This window comes from Melanerpes formicivorus, unplaced genomic scaffold, assembly GCF_026170545.1.
Source record: "Melanerpes formicivorus ecotype bairdi unplaced genomic scaffold, bMelFor1.0.p_v2 SCAF_10, whole genome shotgun sequence".
Lineage (NCBI taxonomy): Eukaryota > Metazoa > Chordata > Aves > Piciformes > Picidae > Melanerpes > Melanerpes formicivorus.
In genome coordinates, this window is record NW_027142362.1 from 20,440,979 (window position 1) to 20,461,711 (window position 20,733).

Below are 20,733 nucleotides of genomic sequence, written 5' to 3' on the forward strand. Positions count from 1 at the left end.
GGAATTTTTTTTATTGCTGCTATGATGGTCCCCTCTGTCACGGGTCATCCTTAGCTTACTCCTTCAATCACCCTGGGGATAGCTGACTCAGATAAATTAAAAGAGCTTCATTTTGGAAGCTTCTCCAACACACAAAAGGATTCAGCTCCTAATCTGTCAAAATCCAATAACGTTAAAGCAACTGCAGCCTGCTTACAGCTCAGTGGGGCTTTCTGAGCTGATGGACATGACCCACAGCTCAGCACCAGACGGGCAGCAGCAAGGAGGGACAGGACAAAAGCCCACCTCAGAAGAGGTGGTAGAAGAGATCTCTGCTGCTAAAATATTTTATGCCCAAGCACTGCTAGCTCACACAATCCAAGTGTTTCAGGCACCCCCAGACATTGTCCAGCCCTCCTGCACTCAACCTTTCCACATACCCACAAATATGGGACCCTCTACACAGGGTCCTGCTCTCTGCTCTGTATCCCGACTGGCACAAAAACACATCTCAACATGTCTGACATTTGAGTAACTTTATAAGAAAACACCATCACAGTTGTGCTTAATGCCCTGTCCAGCTCATCTTATAACCACACACCTTAGTTAGTCTTTCACTAGGCATTTACAGCAAGCCCTCTGGAAGGGGAGAACACCAATGTCAAGGACAGAGGAAGGTGCTTGCCCAAAGCCATTCCATAGCATGGACAGCCCTCCTACTGATACTGAGCCTATAAAACAACCATGGGCAGGTATTTTCCCTTTCTTAGAAACTCCTCTCACCTGCTAATCATTCTTGTGTGCCAAGTAATAAAGGAGTCAGGGAGCAACAGCCTATCACATTTACTGCATATTCCTAGAGAACATGATCCCCAAAGGAGTTAAAGAATCCCCCTCTGCTTAGGTCTCAGGCAATAAGGGGACTCTCATAACCTCCTGGAAGCAATGGTTCAGGTTAACTTGGAAGGCAGTTTGTCCTGCCCAGGTGTGGGGATGGTTTGTGTGGAGGACAGGGGAAGCGACACCAATGGGCAGAGCTCAGCTCCCCTCCAAGTGCAGACACCTGCGATGGGCATTTCACGAGCTGCCGCCCTCCTCTGGCACACAGCTCGCCTTGTTGCTAATGGGAGATGCATGTTAAATTCTCTGCTGGGTTATAGCAGCATTATTTTTTAAACAGGTAGCTGCTTTTTCTGCCTGTTATGCTGCTGGAGAAGAATCCAGATGCCACTGTATTCCCACTTGTGCCAGCCCAAGCCATTCCTGCAGAGGCAGGGACAGCCAGTGTGTGAAATCGCTCAGGGGAGCAGTCTTTGCCATGCCTGCAAGCACTTTCAGGGAAAGTTGCTTTTTCCTTTCTTTCCTTCAGTTTGAGCTCAGTAACACTTCAGCGCTAAGCACAGCAACTGCTATAGGCCTCTCTTTTCAGTGTTTTGGGACCTGCTTGATTGTTGATATTTTTATTGCAAAGCCTGTTGAAAGAGGGGCGCCTTCTGGTGAAGTTACTGGCAGCTTATGCCACCTGGTGACAAAGGCTATTGCAGCCCCTATTTTCCTCCCACAAAGTCTAAGGCACTGCAATTTACCCATTGCCTTTAATCCCACCATAACGAGATCCAGTGGCTGGAGGTTGAACCTAAAATATACATTTAATGTACCATTTCAGTGAAAGTATTTAACAAGCAGGATGGCTTTGCAGGGAGCAAGTCAGCCTCTCCCGCACTGGCAGGCTACATCAAGACCAGATGAATCTCTGGGAGACATCACTGAGGTCAATCATAAATTAAGAGGCTCGCTGCAAGGGGGAAAAATAATAAGAATGGGTTCGGTTGCATGATGGTATGAGATGAGATGGGCCAATGAGTCCTTTCTGCACCCATGAACTTTCTGAATCCTTCTTACCCAGAGGGGAAAAAATGGCAAGGGCTCCCTTTGCCATTTTACCATGGCTGATTCTTAATCAATAGCAGGGCTGGCAGTAGCTCTTGTGCAATACCACTTTCCCCAGCACTGGGCCCTCTTCCCCTGCAATGCTCCCAACCCCTGCTGGTCTCAGAAGAATTGAGCCCAAAGCTCCACATAGCAATTCAAATGCATCACCAGACATTAGGCCACCGGGTTAACCACTGTTTAATTTCGTCACATTTGTTTGTGAGTTATGTACGTGCCTTTCTTTTGTCAACATCTCCTTTTAAAAAGGATATTGATTTTGTTTTCAAAGGCTCTTGAAAATAAAATGAATGACTACATTCTAAGAAAGAGTCATTTTCTCAACAGCTGTAAATAATTTATTGTTCGCAACCCACCCAGATCAAAAGATACTTCATCAACTGATGTGGCAAAATCTGGTGCAAGCTGCATTTCTATTATCTCAGATCCAATTAACCATTTGGAGCAGACTAAAACATAACTAGATCAATCCAGAATCAGATTAATATCCAATCCATAATCACATTAATCACAATCTGTCCATAATTAGCCATCAGATAATCCCATTGGACAGGAGGTGACATGCAGTATCCCATTATCTCATTAATTATCTATTTTCAGTATCAGACATTGTCTCCAAACACAAGGAAATGTTATTAAAGGAAAAATGGACAGGGAATTCTCCTTTTGCTGTGTCCTCCCCACTGAAGCCCCCAGTGGTTTGATACTAGAGTTTTACAACATTTCTTTGTTTTTTACATGTTCAGTTAGAACCAAGAGCTGGTTTTTTTTTTTTTTTAGAGATGTCATCTTTTTAAATAAAATATTATTATCTTAGCAAGATGGATAAATAAAACATTTGTTTCATGTGAACGAGTTTATGAAAGAAAAGAAAACTCTTCATCAAAGGTTTTAATAGTAACATGATAACAATAGCTTTGCAATGCTAAATCTTATTGCAGATGGTTCCTGTCCTTTTTTGTAATGTAAGTGAAATTGTGTTCCATCTGTTTTAATTTTATAATGGACTTAATCCATGGCTGGCTCTGAAAGAATCAGCATTTACTGCCTTTGCAATCTGCTGCAAACAAACAAAAAAATTGTCACCATTTCCCCTTTCTACAGGAAACTTGGATTTCTGTTTGGGAGCAAAAAGCCAAAGAATGCTCCATAGTGAGCCGGAAGTGCTGTCACCCACCTCACCCTGTGGCCAGACAGCCCCCACCAGCTCTTGCACTGAACCCAACTTGAATTGCCCCCCAATGTGACTGGAAACCGTTCACTGGGTGGAAGAGAGCAAGGAGTAATCAATCTGTGTGGTAGGAGACACTGCATTTAGTTTCAGCTAGCAATTGCTTCCATCAGGTCCAAGTGACCTGAAAGCAGTTTTCCACAAGTCACTCCCAACCTGAATTATTCTATGATATTACAATGTGCTTTCCCTTACTCTCCCTTAAAAGAACCAATATTAACCTGTTTGTAAAACTTGGTGGTACCAAGATGGTTTTATGCCTCTTGGCATTTACCTGTATCATTTTAAAGCATTTTGTACATTATCTAGAGGAGGTTCAGGGCTTTCAGCATATCCCTGCAAGTTCTTTGGGGGGTGTGGGGTGTTTCTAGTCGTCTGCCTGTGCAGCACTGCCCACTGTGTTCCTACATGCCTGATCAGGAACTCAGTTGAGTCCCAGCATAGCAGCCTGCTGTCAGTGCACTGCTCTGTATGGGCACCGGTGTGCTCACAGCGCAGCTTTGAGCCTGTTTGGAAAAGTTCAGCTGGCTCAGCTGTAACCTTTCCTGTCCCTGAGCTGGTGGGAGGTTTAGGAGAGCAGAAAGGACCCTGGCCTCGAATGAGAAAAGAGTGATGCAACATGGAGCAGCCCTGCCAAGCTGCTGTATTCTTAGACGTGCCTCATTCTCCTATCACTCTGACATTTTATTTTTGCTTTATTGTTAACACATGCAGATACTGACTCATGCAGGACTGAGAGGAGTCTGGCTCAGACTGAAGTCACCCCTCTGTACCCCTTTTCCACCTACGCCAGGACATGTTGCGTGGCCTCACACCCATGGCAGCAGTGTAGAGGTTCCCACTACCCATCCCACAGGGTCACCCCAGTTTGAAGTGCCAGACAAACTTTTCTAATGCCCTTTGTGTCGCTCACCTCCCAGCTTAACTCTGCTACTGGCAAAGGAGCCATACTAATGGCATACAGTGGTTGGACCACATACCCTGACAGCCGCCCTGCCACTGCCACGCAGGCAGGGGACACATGAGCTCACCCTGTCCTGAAGATGTCATTGCCACACTGCACCTCTGCACCTTCACACATGCAGGGGCTGACAGAGAGGCCAAAATCACCTGGTGTCACATGCCCCTGTTGAAGTGGGTACCCAAAACACCATCCTCCCCTCCTCAGCACTTGTGAAAACCTAAATGTTTATTTTCAGTATTGGGGGTCCTCAAAGGTATAGCAAGGGTTGTGGTCAGGCTGGGGAGTGTGTATCAAAACAGTCAAACACTGGTGATCCAAATCACCCTCTCACCCACCCGAGCTTCTGGGGTTGCATTCCTATATGGTGCCAAACTGAAAAAAAAAAGCGCTTCATCTGGAAAACCCGTCCTGCCTCCCTCCTCTAAATAAAGTAAGCACAGCCCTTCCTGAGCCAGAATGTAAAGTCTCCATGATCTTACTGTACAGTTGGTCTATGCCTGTCAAATTCCCTACATAAAATGAAAAAGGCAATTGCATGGAGGATAGGGACAGGACCGAAGCCTCAGGGCAGTAGCACTCTCAATTCCAGTTCCGTGTGCATAAGTTTTCATGGACTTTTAGAGCTACTTGTGCAGTTGTGCTGAGGTCTTTAGGAATTTTAAACTGAGTCAAAAATCACTGAAGTGCTCTCCCTAGTTTTCTGCTATAACACAAGAATTCTTAGAGACTAGGGAGAAAGAGGAAGGAAAAATTAATGGAAGGAATAAAAAGCAGTAGTAGAGGTTCAGATGCAGGAATGGGATCAGGTGCACAAAGATACTGTAAAATAGTCTTTTTTTTCCCCTCTAATTTCAACTTGTCACACGTCTGCTGCCCACGACGGCCGCCCCGATGATGCCGGCAGTCCCATTCAGGACCGCGAAGCGGCCTTCCCGTGCGCGCCCCTCGGCAGGCAATCGCTCCGCGGGCCCGCAGCCTTGAGCCGACATCCGTTGCCGATCTCCTTTCCCGCCTGCCGGGGGAATGCGCCTCCGCGCAGCGCCGGGGACTGCCCTGCTGCGCCCTTCCGCAAGCACCTGCGCGAGACACGCCGAAACGCAGATAAAAGGGACGATGAAGTACAAGGCAAGAGAGGAAAGAACAAGAAAATGAAAATAAACGGAGGAAATAAGAAGAGAACTAAACCCCAAGGAAAATATCAGGGAGAACAGATTAAAAAGCTAGAATGAATCTCCGTCCTTCAGGTTGCGGTGCCGCCGTCCACTTGGCGTACGGGCCTGGGGAGACTGGTGCCGGGCACCGCGCGAGGCGATCGGCGTGTCCCGCGGTCGGCCGTGGCTGTCGGATGGGTCCCGCGGCCTCCTGGGGCGCCAGGGGCTGAGGTGCGCATCCACTGGACCCGCGGAGGAGCGTGTCCCGCGGCGCACAGGGTTGACCGCCCCGTCCGAGCCAGCGTCGGGCTGTGCCGAGCCGATCTCCCGCACCACTCCGCGCCCCGCCGCGCGCCCATTGTTCAGCATGGCCAATCCGCGGGCTCCCTCTCCGCGGCCGCCAATCGCCTCTGGGGGCCGCGCGGTGAGGTCAGCACCGCCCCCCCCGCCCCGCGGCCGGTGCGCGCTGACATCACGGCCCGGGGGGGCGGGTGCGGCCCCCGCCCCGCGCGGCCCCCGCCCCGCGCGGCGCGGGTAGTGGTGGAGCGGCGGCGCCGCATCCCGCATCGCGCATCGCGGCCGGTGCACAGGGGCCGCCCGCATGGTGGACATCCTCCTCCCGCGGCCGCTCCCGGGCGCCATGGGGGAGCCTTCCAAGAGTAAGTGTGCGCAGCGCTACCCAACGCGGGGCGGGCGCGGGACGCTGCGGGACGCTGCGGAGCCGAGATCCGGCCGCCGCTGCCGTCGGGCGGGCTGGAGGTCGCAGCGCCACGCCGGCCCGGACCCGCGGGCGCGGTGACAGTGCCAGGAAAGGCTGCGGTAACGCGGCGGACGCGGACGGCTGCAGGCTCAGCCCTTGGCATCGCCGGTGCCGCGATTCCCGTTCGTGCCCAGGGCTCCCCGGCCCCGCTGGCTCCGTTTCTTACTGACTGCTTGTCCCTTTGGCTCTCCGCGCTGCTGATCAGTTTTCTTTCTGTTGTGTCCATTTTCAACCCTTCTTCCCTCTGCTTTTTTTTCCCTTTCCTTCTCTCTTTTTCTATCCGTGTTACCGTTTTCCTTTCTTTCTCTCTTTCCGTGTTTCGTTTTGTCCATCTTCGTTTAAATGCCTCTTTCCGGTTTTATTTTCTTTCTCTTCCCGGTTTTTTGTTTTTTTGTTTGGTTTTGTATCTCTTTCTGTCTCTTTGATTTCTTGTTCTTAATGTTTTCATGTACCCATGTTCCCATTTTAACTGGCTCTTTTTGTTTTTTTCGCCGTTTTTGTTCTTGTTTTGTAATTTCATTTTAATTTTATTTTATTTCTTTCCGGTTTTCCTCAACTTTAGTTTCCCTGTTTCTGTGTTCCCGCTTTTATTTCTTTTTCCGACATTCTACTTTTATGTCTCTGTCCTGCATTTACTTTCCTAGATCAGCTTTGTTTGTTTTAATTATTTTTTGTTTCTGACTGTACTTATTTCTCTCGCATTTCTGTCCGTTAGTTTTCTCCATGATTCTGTCTTTCTCTTTCTTCTTAGCTTGAAAAAGGAAAAAGAAAAAATAGTGGGTTGGTTTGTTTGTTTGTTTTATAATGTATGTTAAAAATGTCTTTCCCTCGTTGCTGGGGTTTTTCTCTTGCTCATCGCTGCCCCTGACCGTGTCCCGCTCGCTCCCGGCAGGGCGGCCGGGGCTGGCCCTGTGCGCAGGCTGCGGGGGCCGCATCCAGGACCCCTTCTTGCTGCGGGTATCGCCGGACCTGGAGTGGCACGTCGCCTGTCTTAAGTGTGCCGAGTGCGGTCAGCCCCTGGACGAGACCTGCACATGCTTTCTGCGCGACGGCAAAGCCTACTGCAAGCGGGATTACAGCAGGTGACCCGAGTCTGCCCACACTCGTTAAAACCAAAACCAAAACCAAACCTGAAACAGCACAAAAGTCCCTGAAAACCCCCAAATTCCCCCAAACGAAAACCTGAGTCTCGGCTGCTGATCGCCCTCGCGGCGCCTCCCGACGGCGCGGCCGCGGGCCCTGACGGCGTGTCGCGTCCCCGCAGGCTCTTCGGCATCAAGTGCGCCCAGTGCCGGGCAGCCTTCAGCAGCAGCGACCTGGTGATGCGCGCCCGCGATCACGTTTACCACCTGGAGTGCTTCCGCTGCGCCGCCTGCGGCCGCCAGCTCCTGCCTGGAGACCAGTTCTGCCTGCGGGAGCGCGACCTGCTCTGCCGTGCTGACCACGGGCCGCCCCACGACGGCACCGCCGCCCGTGGGCCGTGCAGCCCCTCGCTACCGCCGCCCACTAACGCCGCGCACCTCGCAGGTACCGGCTCCCCTCGGGGCGGGCAACGGGATGACGGGGGGATAGCTGCGGAGGGAGGGCAGGCGACGGAGTTGACGGTGCGCGCCCTCCTCGCCCACAGCAGAACCGGTGCCCGGACGGCCGCCCGCCCCGCGGCCGCCGGCGCACAAGGCGGCAGAGAAGACCACCCGCGTGCGGACGGTGCTGAACGAAAAGCAGCTGCACACTCTGCGGACCTGCTACGCCGCGAACCCGCGCCCCGACGCCCTAATGAAGGAGCAGCTGGTGGAGATGACGGGGCTCAGCCCCCGTGTCATCCGCGTCTGGTTCCAGAACAAGCGCTGCAAGGACAAGAAGAAGTCCATCCTCATGAAACAGCTCCAGCAGCAGCAGCACAGCGACAAGACGGTGAGAACCCGCCCGCCTCTCCGGGGAGGGAGTTGGGTGGGAGGGTGTCCCGGGCTGGCGGGATCGAACAGCAGCCACGCTGAAGCTCCATGTGCTTCCCGCAGAGCCTGCAGGGCCTCACCGGGACTCCACTGGTGGCCGGCAGCCCCATCCGCCACGAGAGCGCCGTACAGGGCAGCGCCGTGGAGGTCCAGACCTACCAACCACCCTGGAAGGCACTCAGCGAGTTTGCCCTGCAGAGTGACCTGGAGCAGCCCGCCGCCTTCCAGCAGCTGGTGAGCCGCACCGCGCCGGATCGGGCCGTCCCGTCGGGCCAAGGGGGGCGGGAAGGCTCTGGCCAGCTGGGCCTGGGCGCTGCGGGACGGGGACGGGGCGGGGAGTACCGTGCTGGACCCTCACCACCGCTGCTCCCCCAGGTCTCCTTCTCCGAGTCTGGCTCCTTGGGCACCTCCTCCGGCAGCGACGTGACCTCGCTGTCCTCCCAGCTTCCCGACACCCCCAACAGCATGGTGCCCAGCCCGGCCGAGACGTGAAGTGGCCCGACCGCCCGCCGCCGCGGGACTTCCGCATGCCTGCGCTCCCTGCATGAGACACCCGGCCCCGGGCCGCTCCCAGAGCGCCGGACAAACGCCTTTGTTTTTTAATTATTCTTATTTAAAAACAAACAAAAATTATGTTGCTGACGGCCAAAAAAGCACCGGGATCCTCGCTGCCTTGACCAGACCGGAGAGAGAGCCCCTGCCCTGGTTATTTCGTTATTTTGGGTTTTCCGCCCTGCGGATTTCGATGTTTCTTTTCCCCAAAGGAACGCGGATTTTCCGGCTGAAGTCCGGCGCGGTGACAGGTTGCCTCGCCCGCCGCTTGCGCCGCGGACAGCTTTTCTTCCCTTTTTGGAAGGGAAAAGACAAAAAGAAATCATAATAACAAGAGGAGGAGAGATTCCTCCGGCGCGCGCGCCGCTCCGTAGCCGCGGAGCCGGCCTGACCCTCCCTCCGCCAAGCCGCGCCGTCCAGCCTCATCTCACGCTGATGCCTCTCCCGGGCCGCGGCGCCCGGCCCCGCAAGATCGCTGGAAACATGGGACACGGAAACGAGACTTTTTTTTAACGGGAAAAGCAGTACTAATGTTAAGTTATCAATGGACGGAGGACGGATTGTTTGAGCCTTTAACGAACAAAAGTAAGTTATTGTTATTTATTGTCAGAGTCAGCGGTTGAATAGTGGGATTAAATATTTTGGACTTAATAAAAAAAAAAAAAAAAAGAAAGAAAGAGGAAAGGCTTGAAACGAAAAAAAAAAACCAAACCAAACCAAACCAAACAGAAGAGGGCGGGAGGGACAAATTGTGTGTGGAATCGCGCTGCGGGCAGGATCGGGGCGCGGGTCGGGATGGGCACAACCCCAGCTTTGCCGGCACGGCCTGCCCATAACGCGCTAATCGGCTTTCCCGACCGGGGACGGTTATTTATAGCCGGGGAGGCGGAGCGCAGGTTTCCCTTTCGGAGCAGCCCCTGGGGCCGGCCGGGTCGTGCCCGCACCTGCCGTGGTACGGGGCCGCCTTGCCTCCTCTCTGGGGGCCACGGAGGCTCCCCTGGGGCGGGGGCGCGGCGTGTATTCATCCCCCAGTCTAGACTCAGGCGGCGGCTCCTTATCTGGTTTTGGCATCACCTGGGAGCGCGGCAGGGGCTGCCTCGGCTCCCGCTCTCTCCCCGTTACCCGAACGGGAACACGCTCAGAGCCGGATCCCGGCGGGATCGCAGTTTCAGGCAACCTTAAACCACAGCGAGCGGCCTCCGCGTCCCTCCCCCCAGGCAATTGCTCCCGCACCCTCAGGAAGCGCGAAAGGGGGAGAGCTGGGCCCTACCCGAGGCCCCCCGAGCTGCAAGGTGGGCAGAGCGGCGCCCTGGCGGGGGACAACTCCATCGCTTCCGAGGGGCTGAGGACGCGGGTGTGCAGAGACCAGGCACCCGCGGGTGTGCAGAGACCAGGCGCCCGCGGGTGTGCAGAGACCAGGCGCCCGCGGGTGTGCAGAGACCAGGCGCCCGCGGGTGTGCAGAGACCAGGCGCCCGCGGGTGTGCAGAGACCAGGCGCCCGCGGGTGTGCAGAGACCAGGCACCCGCGGGTGTGCAGAGACCAGGCACCCGCGGGAGAGCCGGCCAGCGCGGCGACCCGCAGCTGCCGTCGGGGTGAACGGCGCGGCCCGGGTTCCCGGAAACGAGCCGTCGGGAGCGGCGAAGAGGTCGCCTCAGCCAGGGACTCCTGCTGCCGCCGGGGCAGGCCGCCCCCCTGGCTCGGGGACAGGTGGGAAGGGGGTTTCCCACTCGCTCCCAACCCCGCCGCGGGGCCCCCTCAGTTACCTGGCTCCTGTCGGGTCGGGTTTCAGCTCTCCGCGCTCTCCCAGGCTTAGACTAAAGTATGCGGCTTCCGTTACCTGGCAGCGTGGCCACCCGGGCCGTGAAATTGCCTCCGAGGCGGCGGCCACGGCACCCGAATCTATGTGGAAGCCCCGATCCCGCCTCAGGCCGCGGCCTCCCCTCGGGCCGCGCGGCCGGCTAGCCGGGTGGGTTGGGATTGCCTTCACCAGCTCAGGTGCGAGCCGGGCCTGGCTGCTGGCCCCGGCTGCTGGGGCCGCGAAGAGGGGACACGGACGGTCGTGGTGCCCGTGAGCCGCCAGCGGACGGGCTCGGCGCGGTGCTGCCGGCCGTTCCCTGAGGGAGCTCCGAGCCGTCCCCGCGCCCCCTCAGAGCCGCCTCGCGCGCGGGCCGAGCCCGGGCAGCGGCGAGAGGCGCGGGAAATAAACCGGGACGAGACACGCGCCGGTTCTGCCTTTTAATGCGGCTTCATCGAGCCTTCACCAGTAGGAGAACAGCAGGAGGTTTAAACAAGTGTTATTAAAGTCTTATCAAAACGTTAAAAACGTGTGTGGTTTCAAAAAAAATGAATTATTACGTGATTTAGCCAAAATCACCCCCAAATTGTAAGTGCATTTTCCTCCAGGCCAAACATGCCAAATTCTTTCACTTTGTCATTAACTGGAAATACAGCTTAGGAGTATTTTTTTGTTTTTCTCTTGGAGCCTCATGTTGCTTAAGGTAGTTCCAACACACCAACATTTGTAATGCAGAAGTCACACTACAGACAGAATAAGTTAATTTATTACAAGATATATAGAACATTCTCCATTTGCAATCTTACTTAAGCAGTTCTGCAGTGCAGGCACCACCACCTCTCTGGGTACAAAACACCCAAGTCATGACATAGGATAAATGAATGAAATCAACTCAAATTACCAAAATTACAAAACAGAACTTGAAAGTATCTACAGTACTTAGGATATAAATAGTGCAAATTATATATCTACAGCATAAGTATTTAGAGTATCAAAAACTGTTGGGAACAGCTTCTTAAGGTAGTCAGCAGGAACTGGTCAGCGTGATGATGTTAGGGATTTAAAAAACACAACACTTATTTTTTCAAGAAGAACTGTCGAGCTTCTTCCCAGGACTGGCGGGGGAATCTGTTGGACAGCTCAAGAAAGTCTTGAGAACTGAAAATTTTTTCTGTTGAAGACAGAACATAAAATTACCAAGTTATTTCCTCTTAAGATGGTAATAAAACAAGAATAATAAGCATGCAGACAATTCAAGCCAATTCAAGATACTCTGCTCTCCCCACTAGGAACTTCCCAAATCATGGGGTAACACTTCTGTGGAGCTCTGAACATGAAGATTTGTCTTTAAAAATGGATGCTGAGGGCTCTGGTGAGCAAAGGCTTAGAACTTTTGGATCAGGCTCTCTGCTTTATGCATTTGGAACATTATAAATCTTTACACATTTTATCTTCTTGGACCCAACCCGGGACCAATTCCGCCTCATTCAAATTTGTGCAGCTTCACGATCTGCTCAGCTTAGCAGCTTCTTTTTCCACAAAAGGCCGTGGAGGAGTTTTGGTCCCTGACTTCCCCCAAAGCTCACAGCATGATTACAAATGCAGCTTTTACTCCTACGAGTATTGCTGGTGACGTGAAGAGGACTACACATGCATGTGCAGGTTCATGGGCTCCCACCCTCGGAGCAGCGTCTTGCTGCACCTAACAATGAAGTCTGCCCTTTCAAGTTTCATTCCGAGCAGCGTTATTGTTCCCATTTGTTTTTTTAGGGACCCCATCCTTCACATCTGAGTGGTATGAAAATAAAATTAAAATAATCCTCATTATACTGTCAATTGAGTCAGCTTTTTTTAAAGTGGGGAATGTTTAGAAATCACACTCACATGTCACCACATAGTCATCTTTGTTTAAAAGTTCATCCAGCTTGCATTGTGAAAACAGAAAGCAGTTTTCCACTTGGACTTTATATGTTTCTTGAGCAGATTCTCATGCAAACGCAATCCTGGAAAGTCTGTGTTGCAGACACTGCACACAGCTGACTCAGACTAAGAGGTATAATGCTGACAGTAAAAATATTCATAATTTCTTATTTTAAAATTTATTTTTAAACACAAAGCTTATGTTTTAGACCTAGAAATGCTGTTGTTCTGCCAAACGTTCAACAACATGGTGGTGGCTTTCTGCTAGCTGCGAGGGAGAAAAGACTGCCCAAACAATGTGCTTTTTGCAAAATATGGGTGACTCAGGACCAGATTCCCATCAAAGTGCTTGAATTTCAGATGTGTTTAACAATAGCCCTCTCAGCTGAGAATCTTTCACGTTTAGCCTAAAGAGTTTAATTACATTTTGCACAGCATTTACAACAAACAAGGGGGGGTCTTAAATCTCAAATCTTCAGCAACTTGACAAACTTTATCAGATAATTACAGGACAGTATTTTACTAATTTTTGTCTCCCTGGGTGTATTTTCATGGCTGTGTGCCTTCTCTGCAACCTGAAACTTTTGAAGGTAGCCTTTGTGACAGCTAATTAAATATGTGCACATACAGTATCACATTTTAAGACATGATACCACATAGCATTTAATAAAGATTAACAGTCTGAATTCCTGACACAGTGAGCAGCAGCCTGGAACACATGTACAGTAAGAATGAAAGCTAGGGAGCCTCTCCCCAAACTGTAAATCCGTGGTGCAATTTACTGTATTCCTTTCATGCTGATGCAAATTCGAAATGTTTAAGTCACAGTAAAATATAATGTCTATACATTTTGTTACTCAATTGCTACACTGTTACATGTGATTGGAGACGTACCCCTCTGCTGAGAGAACTGATTATCCATTTGGCCTGAACTCTGTGCAAAATCCTAGGCAGGGAAAAAAACAAAACAAAAGAATCAGCATCAGGTTTTCAGATCTGTTATCTGAAGAATTATACCAACACTTTTAAGTCTCCATGGTCACTCAAAAATGCTTTATGAAATCTGTAAATTAACAAACTCCGAATTGTTTGCTCCATATCATAACAGAATACTGCCAGTAGCTGAATTCTGTAATGTATAGTGGATTTTATACCTTTATTCATACCTTATCTGGAAGAAAAAAGTATTTGAATAGACAACAGGAACAACAAGATTTCAACATCTTCCTAGGAAATAGTTATTATCGTTGCCTTTAATTTAAGAGAACATTTACTATGGCTGTGTTTCTCTAAAACAAATGGAGGTTTAGGTTTATGCTGCTGACTCCAAATACCCACTTACGTAATTCTTGAATCAGCCCAATTTCATCGGCTGTGCTTTCCAGTGACCCAGGGAGCCTGAGATCCTGTTATTTCCTGAGAGCTTGTGAAGCTCTCCCAGGGAGGTGCTGAGCTCTGCCCAGAGTGGCAGCCAGCTGTGTAACCAGCTGCGGTGCGTGCCCAACACGCTGCGTGATCCCCGCTGCTATCTGACAGGATGCTGCACCCCCTGGAGTAAGGAGGGACACCCACGTCCTGCAGAACCACGCAGGATTATGCAAGTCAGCTGCCCCAGTACTGAGAGGGCTGTTGGGATCCTGTCTCTTGTTCGAGCACTCAGTGAGCACAGACAGCATGATTTGACATGAGATACAGTTTAGCAAATCATGGATACTTCTAAATGTGTGTCTTGTTTTTAATTATTATTATTATTTCAGCACATGTAGAAACAGAAGTAACACAAATAACAAGGATGATGTAAATTTCAGATGATAGAAATGAATCTGGTGGTAGGGAGGTATAATGTGCGTCACTGTAAAATCCATCACTTTCCTTTGATTTACACTGCACACATCTAACACACTGTATTTAAGTGTTATATTTGTACACACCACAAAACTTTTACGTAAACAGGACTTCTTTTTGCATTCCCTGGTATAGGAAAAATCTTTTTTTCTAGTCATGGGGCAACATTTTTAGTCTTTCCCAAATCTTCTGCTGAAACAAATAAGAGATTTGCTTGACAACCAGCAGCGAGCTGAAAAAGAAGTAGAGGCAAACCTCGTCTGTCTGTGTACCCACACACACAGACCTGAGCACATTCTGGTTCCCTTCAGAATTGGTATTTGCATGTGCAACATTTGAAAATGCTGAGTTTAAAATGGGTAAAATATTAAAGTTTTAGTGAAGTCAGTAAATATGGGACATTTTACAGTGCACAAGGATCTTCCACATTTTTATGTAACTCCTTTTTTTAAAAGCCTGCAAGAATAGTGCGTGGACTAGGAACCTGAAATACAATCTGATTGGAAATCAAATTAATAATCTTCACCCTTGTAAATATAGTTTGCCATAACTGCTAAGGATTTAAATGCCTCTCTCTCTCGTAGCACAGAAATCAAAATAAATAACCTTAAGTATTCATATAGGGATCATTCTGCTCCACTTTCACATTTTTTTAGCTGAAAAAACAAACTTAACTTGCTGCATTTACTTATCATGATTAAATTATCTTTTGCCACTGCAACTTTAACACCAAAATCCGTAGTTTCACTATAAGAAAGCTGAACTAAAAGCTGAATTACTGCTTTATATTTAACCAGAAGTTCATTACTATACAGCAAATTCTTTTAATACTACGTTGCAAACTTCTCTTATTTTTAACTGCTATGCAATTATTTTTACTATTAAAAAGATAAGAAGTAGTTGCACTCAGAATTTTGATGTTATGTGAAGACCTTTAGTAAGGATTTAATTCTTGTGCCTTCTCTCCCGGAACTGTGTAGCTTACACTTGGACTCGCTGTAAAGCATTAGGAAAAAGAGTTTGACTAACATTTCTGTATCAACAACAGTAACTTTCAGGTAACCGATACAGAGTTCCTACAGTCCTAAACACATGCTGTTTTTTTAATAGTACAGCATTTACAAAACCTGCATTTATTTATTGGAAACAGCCAGTGAAGTGCACGGGAAACATAAGGCATGCACAAAATCTGATATATATATAAAGCACAGCATATACATTTAAACAAAGGGAACAAAAATGCTGTAAATCCTTATTCAAAACAGTATTCATAATGATCTCAGCGGCTTATTGTTGAAAATAAAGATTTCAAGATTAGACTTGGTAATGTATGTCCTGTATATTTTCTGCAAAAAAAATTATACACTTCCGTCCAGCTCTCTGTAAATCTCCTGTACACAGTATACAGTTGTACATTTCTATGTAAACACATCAATATGCCCATTTCACATGTGCTGTATGTGCCCTAGTCTTGAAAAAATAAATATTTTAAGAATTGTCCTCTAACAGCAGGATCTACATCGAATCTTCCCAGCACATCCAACAACTTTTTTCTAATGAAAACAGGACGCTGCACGTGCTAGCGAGAACCTGAACTACTCAGTAACCTTTTCAGCGTTATAAGCTGCCTCAAGTACAGGCATAATCTGTGGTTTCAAAAGAGCTGTAGAGAATCTTAAGGTACTTCAATGCTGTTTACTTGATTAAGTTATATCAAATGATTTCCATATACACAGCAAAAGCAAGAAAAGCTGTTGCAGCTACCCTGCACACTTGCTGCTACGTTACTGGAATTACTACCTGGATGAACGTGGCAAGCAAAACAGAGCTCATCTCCTGCTCCAGGATGATCTTGTTCTGAGGGTTATTGTAACAAGCAGCTATTAGCGAAGGGAAGAGCACTTTGATTAAACGAGGATCACTGAAATACTGGAAAGGCAGCTGGCATAGTTTCTGCAGCACCGTGGGGTGGCGGCCAGATTGTACAATGATCTGAAAATACAAACGTAACAACATTAAAACACGTGATCCGTCTCCTCTTCTCTCCCTGCTAACCACCAAGGGTGCTGAAGTCATGCTAAAAAAATGAGCGTGGCCAATAAGTAAATACTAAAAATAAAACCTTCCATTTTGCTGTGCAAGTATTACTTTTTATTGCAGATAAATAAATCTTAAGGCTGTGAAACTTCTTTTTCCTGTACAATCAAAAAAGGCAGAGAAGGAGATTAATCTGCAGATTACAATAACACATAATTTTAGATCTTCATTCAAAGAATTACAGTGAAGAGACTATTGTAAGTCAGAGCTACAAAACAAACAACCCCAGCCCCTGCCATTTAAATACAGTAAGCATGTGTGTGGGAAAAACTCAAGAAAAAGATCCCCAGGACTGTAAAAACTCTGCTGAAGCTCAGTCAGCCTTTACTAGAGAGCTCTTTGGCAATTGGAGAGGACCCTGTTTCACCATAGATGTCTGCCACGCGCTCTCAGGCACCAAAAAGAAAAGGCGATTGTAAGCCATGCAGCAAGGAGTTTCAGTAAGTAAAGACTCAGAAAGATCCTCCCATCTGTATTTCTTATCTCAGTTTCTATCAGTGCCATTGACTCTAAAAGGAGAATTGTTTAGATAAATGGGACTGTTGTCATGAAGCAGGCTAAGTTTACAACTGTGTACATCTGAAGAAGTAAGGCGATGCTATTACTGGTCTCCTGCAAAGGAACCTTTCCAACTTAGTTGATATTCTTATAAAGCCTCTGTGATAAACTAAAAAATGCCAAAATCAGATCTGTTCCAAGTAAGCTTGATTAGACAATTATAATATGAAAGAGCTGTTTGACCCAAAGTTGGCTTTTTGGCATAGGAGGAAGCTCCTATAAGGTTAGAACACTGTAAAATGGAGGGTCACGACTGTAAATTGTACTTGGAAAAACACAATTTTACAGGTACACACCCAGACAAGACTGCATTCAAATTAAAACCAGAAGGACAGAAAGAAGCAGTTGAGACCACAGGAACATAAATTACAGGGATTTACAAGTTTTCAAAGTACTTTTAACAATACCTTCAGAGCAAACTCTCAGTTGATAAAACAAGAGCAACAAAGTAATAGTTTGGATTTTTTTTTAGTTCACCAGCCAAAAAGGCATTGAAACCCTTTCAAAATACCAGCAGAAATGTCTCCATGCCCTTAAAGATAGGAGGAATTTTTAAAAGATGGCCAAATACGTGACAATTTAGCATGCATTCAGACACTGTCTTGAGGAAAAGATCACTGAAGTATTTGGATGATTCTAAACTTAACTGTTGGTTCCCACCCAGTAAGTAAGGAGTTGCCTTTCCAGTGTGGGATTACTGTGTGAATTTCAAATTAAGCAGAGTGGTTATTATATAAATAAATCCGTGGGGGTTTATGGGAAATGCTACAATCAGGAAAGTGCTTGAAATCAATTGTAACCGTACTAAAAGAACTGCAATTGCTATTTCTGATCAAGGGCAGAACAACACATCCCTTAACTTCTTTTTAATGGCCACTGTACACTTGGTGAACAGGCAGAGGAAAAAACAAGTTTTGGGGAATTTTTCATTGCACACTTCACTTCCTTTACCTGTTCTAACAACGCCACGGACAATTACAGAACTCTTGCCAAACTAATAGTGCTGATAATCAAATGGCTTCCATGGAATTATGATTTTTTAATTTTATTTTCAACAGTTTTACTACTATGATCCCGACATTTAAGACAGGGAAGTGTATATGTAAGGGCTGTTGGTTATTTTAATCTGGTATTTATCACATGTGGAATCAATTTGATGATTTCAGTTCATTCTACTAATGCAGCTACTAAACCTGATACACCTACATTATGTACTCTGAAAAAGAAGTCATGAGTCACCTCTTACTGGGGAAATAACCCAAACAAATGAACCTCTATCAGAACATGTACTCCTTGATGCACTGTCAACTGGTGGAGCAAGTGAAGTCGAGTACGTGACCTAACTCAATGAACAGCCTTGCCTATGACTTCTTTATGGTGAAAAAAGGCTCATCTTTATTTTATTTATTTATTTATTTAAAAATCCTTCCCCCCTCCCCCTTAAACACTGACTTGGCTTAATAATTCCAGTGAGGTTTCTAGGCTTGGAATCCTTATCTAAAAAATGCTCTAATACAAGATATAAACTCCTTAATGACATGCCGTGCAGGAAGCTTGCTTTTCCTCCTGCCACATACTGGAGTCCCAACACATTTACCTAGAGTTAGCTTTTCTTGTTGCCTTCTCTCTAGTCTGAAAGTCAGATATGCCTGTCAAATGTAACAAGATCCTAATTAAATCACCACATTTCTGTACAGCCAAATATTTAAGCACCTACTTAACTTCACATATATGCCTAGGTTCCATTAATATTTGCTTGTGGTTTTCTTTTTCTGAATGAGAACTATCAAATTAATACAAGCTCCTTTTTCATGTTATCCAGAACAGCCAATTGACATTAAAGTTTTCTTTATTTCTTAAAAAATGTTGCTTACTTCCAAAATTTATAGATATTCATAGAACTTCATTGGTTTTGCCCATCCTTAACCTAAATAAATTCCAAAGAAGATGCAACTGCTTAGCTTAATTTATTTTAGCTACAACACAGTGAATGTTAGAATAACCCTATCCAAACTTATGCATAGATAAGAGACACAGCAAGCGTGTTTCTGAAATGCTACTTCATGATGAATTAATGAAGTTTGTCTTTGTGCTACCAGTCAGACTCAAGACCCTGATTAATCTCTGAGGTGAGGCCCCTCTTACAGAGTATGGTGGTACGATTCAGGGTTACAAGCCAACAGCACCGGCTGCTCTCCATGTAAAAGCCTGAGGGAAATGAGAGGCCAGAGCATCTTAAATCCTTTATCGTGCTGAGCTGAAGCATCCTCTACTCCCTATAAGGTGACAGCAAGGCTGCATGATGTATGCCACTCTAAACATGACTTTGTTTACTTTTAACCTCTGCTAAAAGTCACCTTTAATAATACAATTTAGCCTTGGAATCCAAATTTCCAGCTTTCCTACTGAATCCATACTGACTGTCCAGTACAATGACTAATGTGATGACCTGTGGGAACTTTTCACTGAGCAACACCTTTTAAGGTTGCCTATTAGTTATCTTCTGTCACTCCCACCAGTTTATAGTGTCCTGCAGGTCCCACTAATTTGCTTAATCTCCAATAGCCAGAGGGTCAGGCACTCTGTGCTGCCCTGCCAAGCTATCCATGCTCCTGTGTGACTCTTTGGAAAAGTGCATTCTGTGCTCACAACTGCAATAACCATCCTGATACACTGTATTAGTATTTCTGAAGTTTATCACTGAGGAAAACATGATTTATGACTTCTGAAGTCTCAAGATGGAATTCATTTTTCCTTCAAGTTCACCTGGGCGAGTGTTCACTGTACAGTATATTGCTTGGCTATTTGCTGCAATTTATCTAGCTGTGAAAGTCTGAAGCAGTATAAAAGTCAGTCTTTCAAAACATACTACAATGACAGAAGCCAGCAATATGCCACACAGCACTTGAGCAATAAAAAAGGACAATCAATCAAAAAAATTAAAGCTCCCTGTGGTACAGAAGAGTACTAAAGTTGAGGTGAACTCTCATGAGAGGTGAGTAAAGCGTGGGTGGTGTCGCAGCCTCTGTGGGCTATTTAAGCACCCCCAGGGAGCGCCGGCGACCCAGAGTGCCAGCAAACAGGGCAGCAGTTCACACAGGGGAAGAGTCTCTCACTGAGGAGATCAGCCTCACTGCAGAAGCACTGATGGCCTCCTCACATGCTGCCACCAGCACTGATGCAGCTACCTAGCCTGAGCTTGAGGGAAGGCCTGCAACCATGAAAGCATCAGGCTACAGAGTGGCTCAGCTGTGACATTGGTGCAGGAAGGCAGCACAGAGCTCACCTGCAGGAGATGTGCCCAGGCAGTGGACCTTGACGTGCTGGGTAACAGATCTCTGTGAGCAGGCTGAGAAGCATCAGTGAGTTTGAGTCAGTGATAGACTGGTGGAGTCACACCCTGCTTTCCCCAGAGCAGGCTCAATCACCAGTTAGAGCTCACAATGAGGCTGAATGGAAACAGGTCCCTACATTGCAAAGCAGATGACTTCCCCCACAGTCTCCCACACATTCCTAGTTGCCCCTATGTAACAGGTATGGGGCTCTGGACTCCGAGGGACAGTCAAACAATGACAATGATGGAAATGCTCCCAAGGGGCTACCAAAGGTAAGGCAGTCAGCACTACAAAGATGAGAAGGGTTATTGCTGGTGATTCCCTCTGAAAGCATCAGAAGGGACGATTTGCTGACATGACTCATCCCACAGGGAAGTCTGCTGCCTCCATGGGGCCTGGCTTAGTGATACTGTGAAAGCTCCCCTGCCTGGTGCGGCCCACACATTATTACCCACTACTGACTTTCCAAATAGGCAATGATGAACTAGAAAAAAGAAAACTGAGGGATGTCAAGAGGAACTTCAGGGCCCTGAGCTGACTGGTCAGGGGAGTGGGAACACAGGTAGTGTTCTCCTCCACCCCACCAGTAGCAGGGACCAACCCAAACAGACTGAAGAAGACCTATGAGATTAATTCCTGG

At 47.7% G+C, this 20,733-nt stretch overlaps 2 protein-coding genes across 7 annotated transcripts in view; one reads left to right on the forward strand and one right to left on the reverse strand.

Annotated features, from left to right (window-relative positions):
• The first annotated feature begins 5,777 nt into the window (after positions 1 to 5,777).
• On the forward strand, positions 5,778 to 11,001 carry ISL2 (ISL LIM homeobox 2). Of its 4 annotated transcripts, none has more exons than XM_068144139.1 (6): positions 5,778 to 5,934; positions 6,928 to 7,117; positions 7,300 to 7,562; positions 7,663 to 7,949; positions 8,054 to 8,224; positions 8,366 to 11,001. In XM_068144139.1, exons 1-6 carry the CDS (start codon positions 5,877 to 5,879, stop codon positions 8,480 to 8,482), a joined length of 1,086 nt encoding a protein of 361 aa, XP_068000240.1. In that variant the 5' UTR covers positions 5,778 to 5,876; the 3' UTR covers positions 8,483 to 11,001. The 4 variants fall into 4 exon arrangements, with proteins under 4 accessions (XP_068000240.1, XP_068000241.1, XP_068000238.1 ...); XM_068144140.1 differs by having other exon boundaries at positions 7,666 to 7,949; XM_068144137.1 differs by lacking the exon at positions 5,778 to 5,934 and having other exon boundaries at positions 6,020 to 7,117.
• Positions 11,002 to 11,082: 81 nt separating this feature from the next.
• The window catches only part of SCAPER (S-phase cyclin A associated protein in the ER), a 150,494-nt gene continuing 140,843 nt past the window's right edge, over positions 11,083 to 20,733 (reverse strand). For all 3 annotated transcript variants that reach the window (XM_068144135.1, XM_068144134.1, XM_068144133.1), the window contains exons 30-32: positions 15,904 to 16,095; positions 13,153 to 13,204; positions 11,083 to 11,509 (exon numbers count right to left, since the gene is read on the reverse strand). In XM_068144135.1, the coding sequence (XP_068000236.1) occupies positions 11,415 to 11,509; positions 13,153 to 13,204; positions 15,904 to 16,095 (339 nt within the window). In that variant the 3' untranslated portion in view covers positions 11,083 to 11,414. The remainder of the gene's footprint in view (positions 11,510 to 13,152; positions 13,205 to 15,903; positions 16,096 to 20,733) is intronic.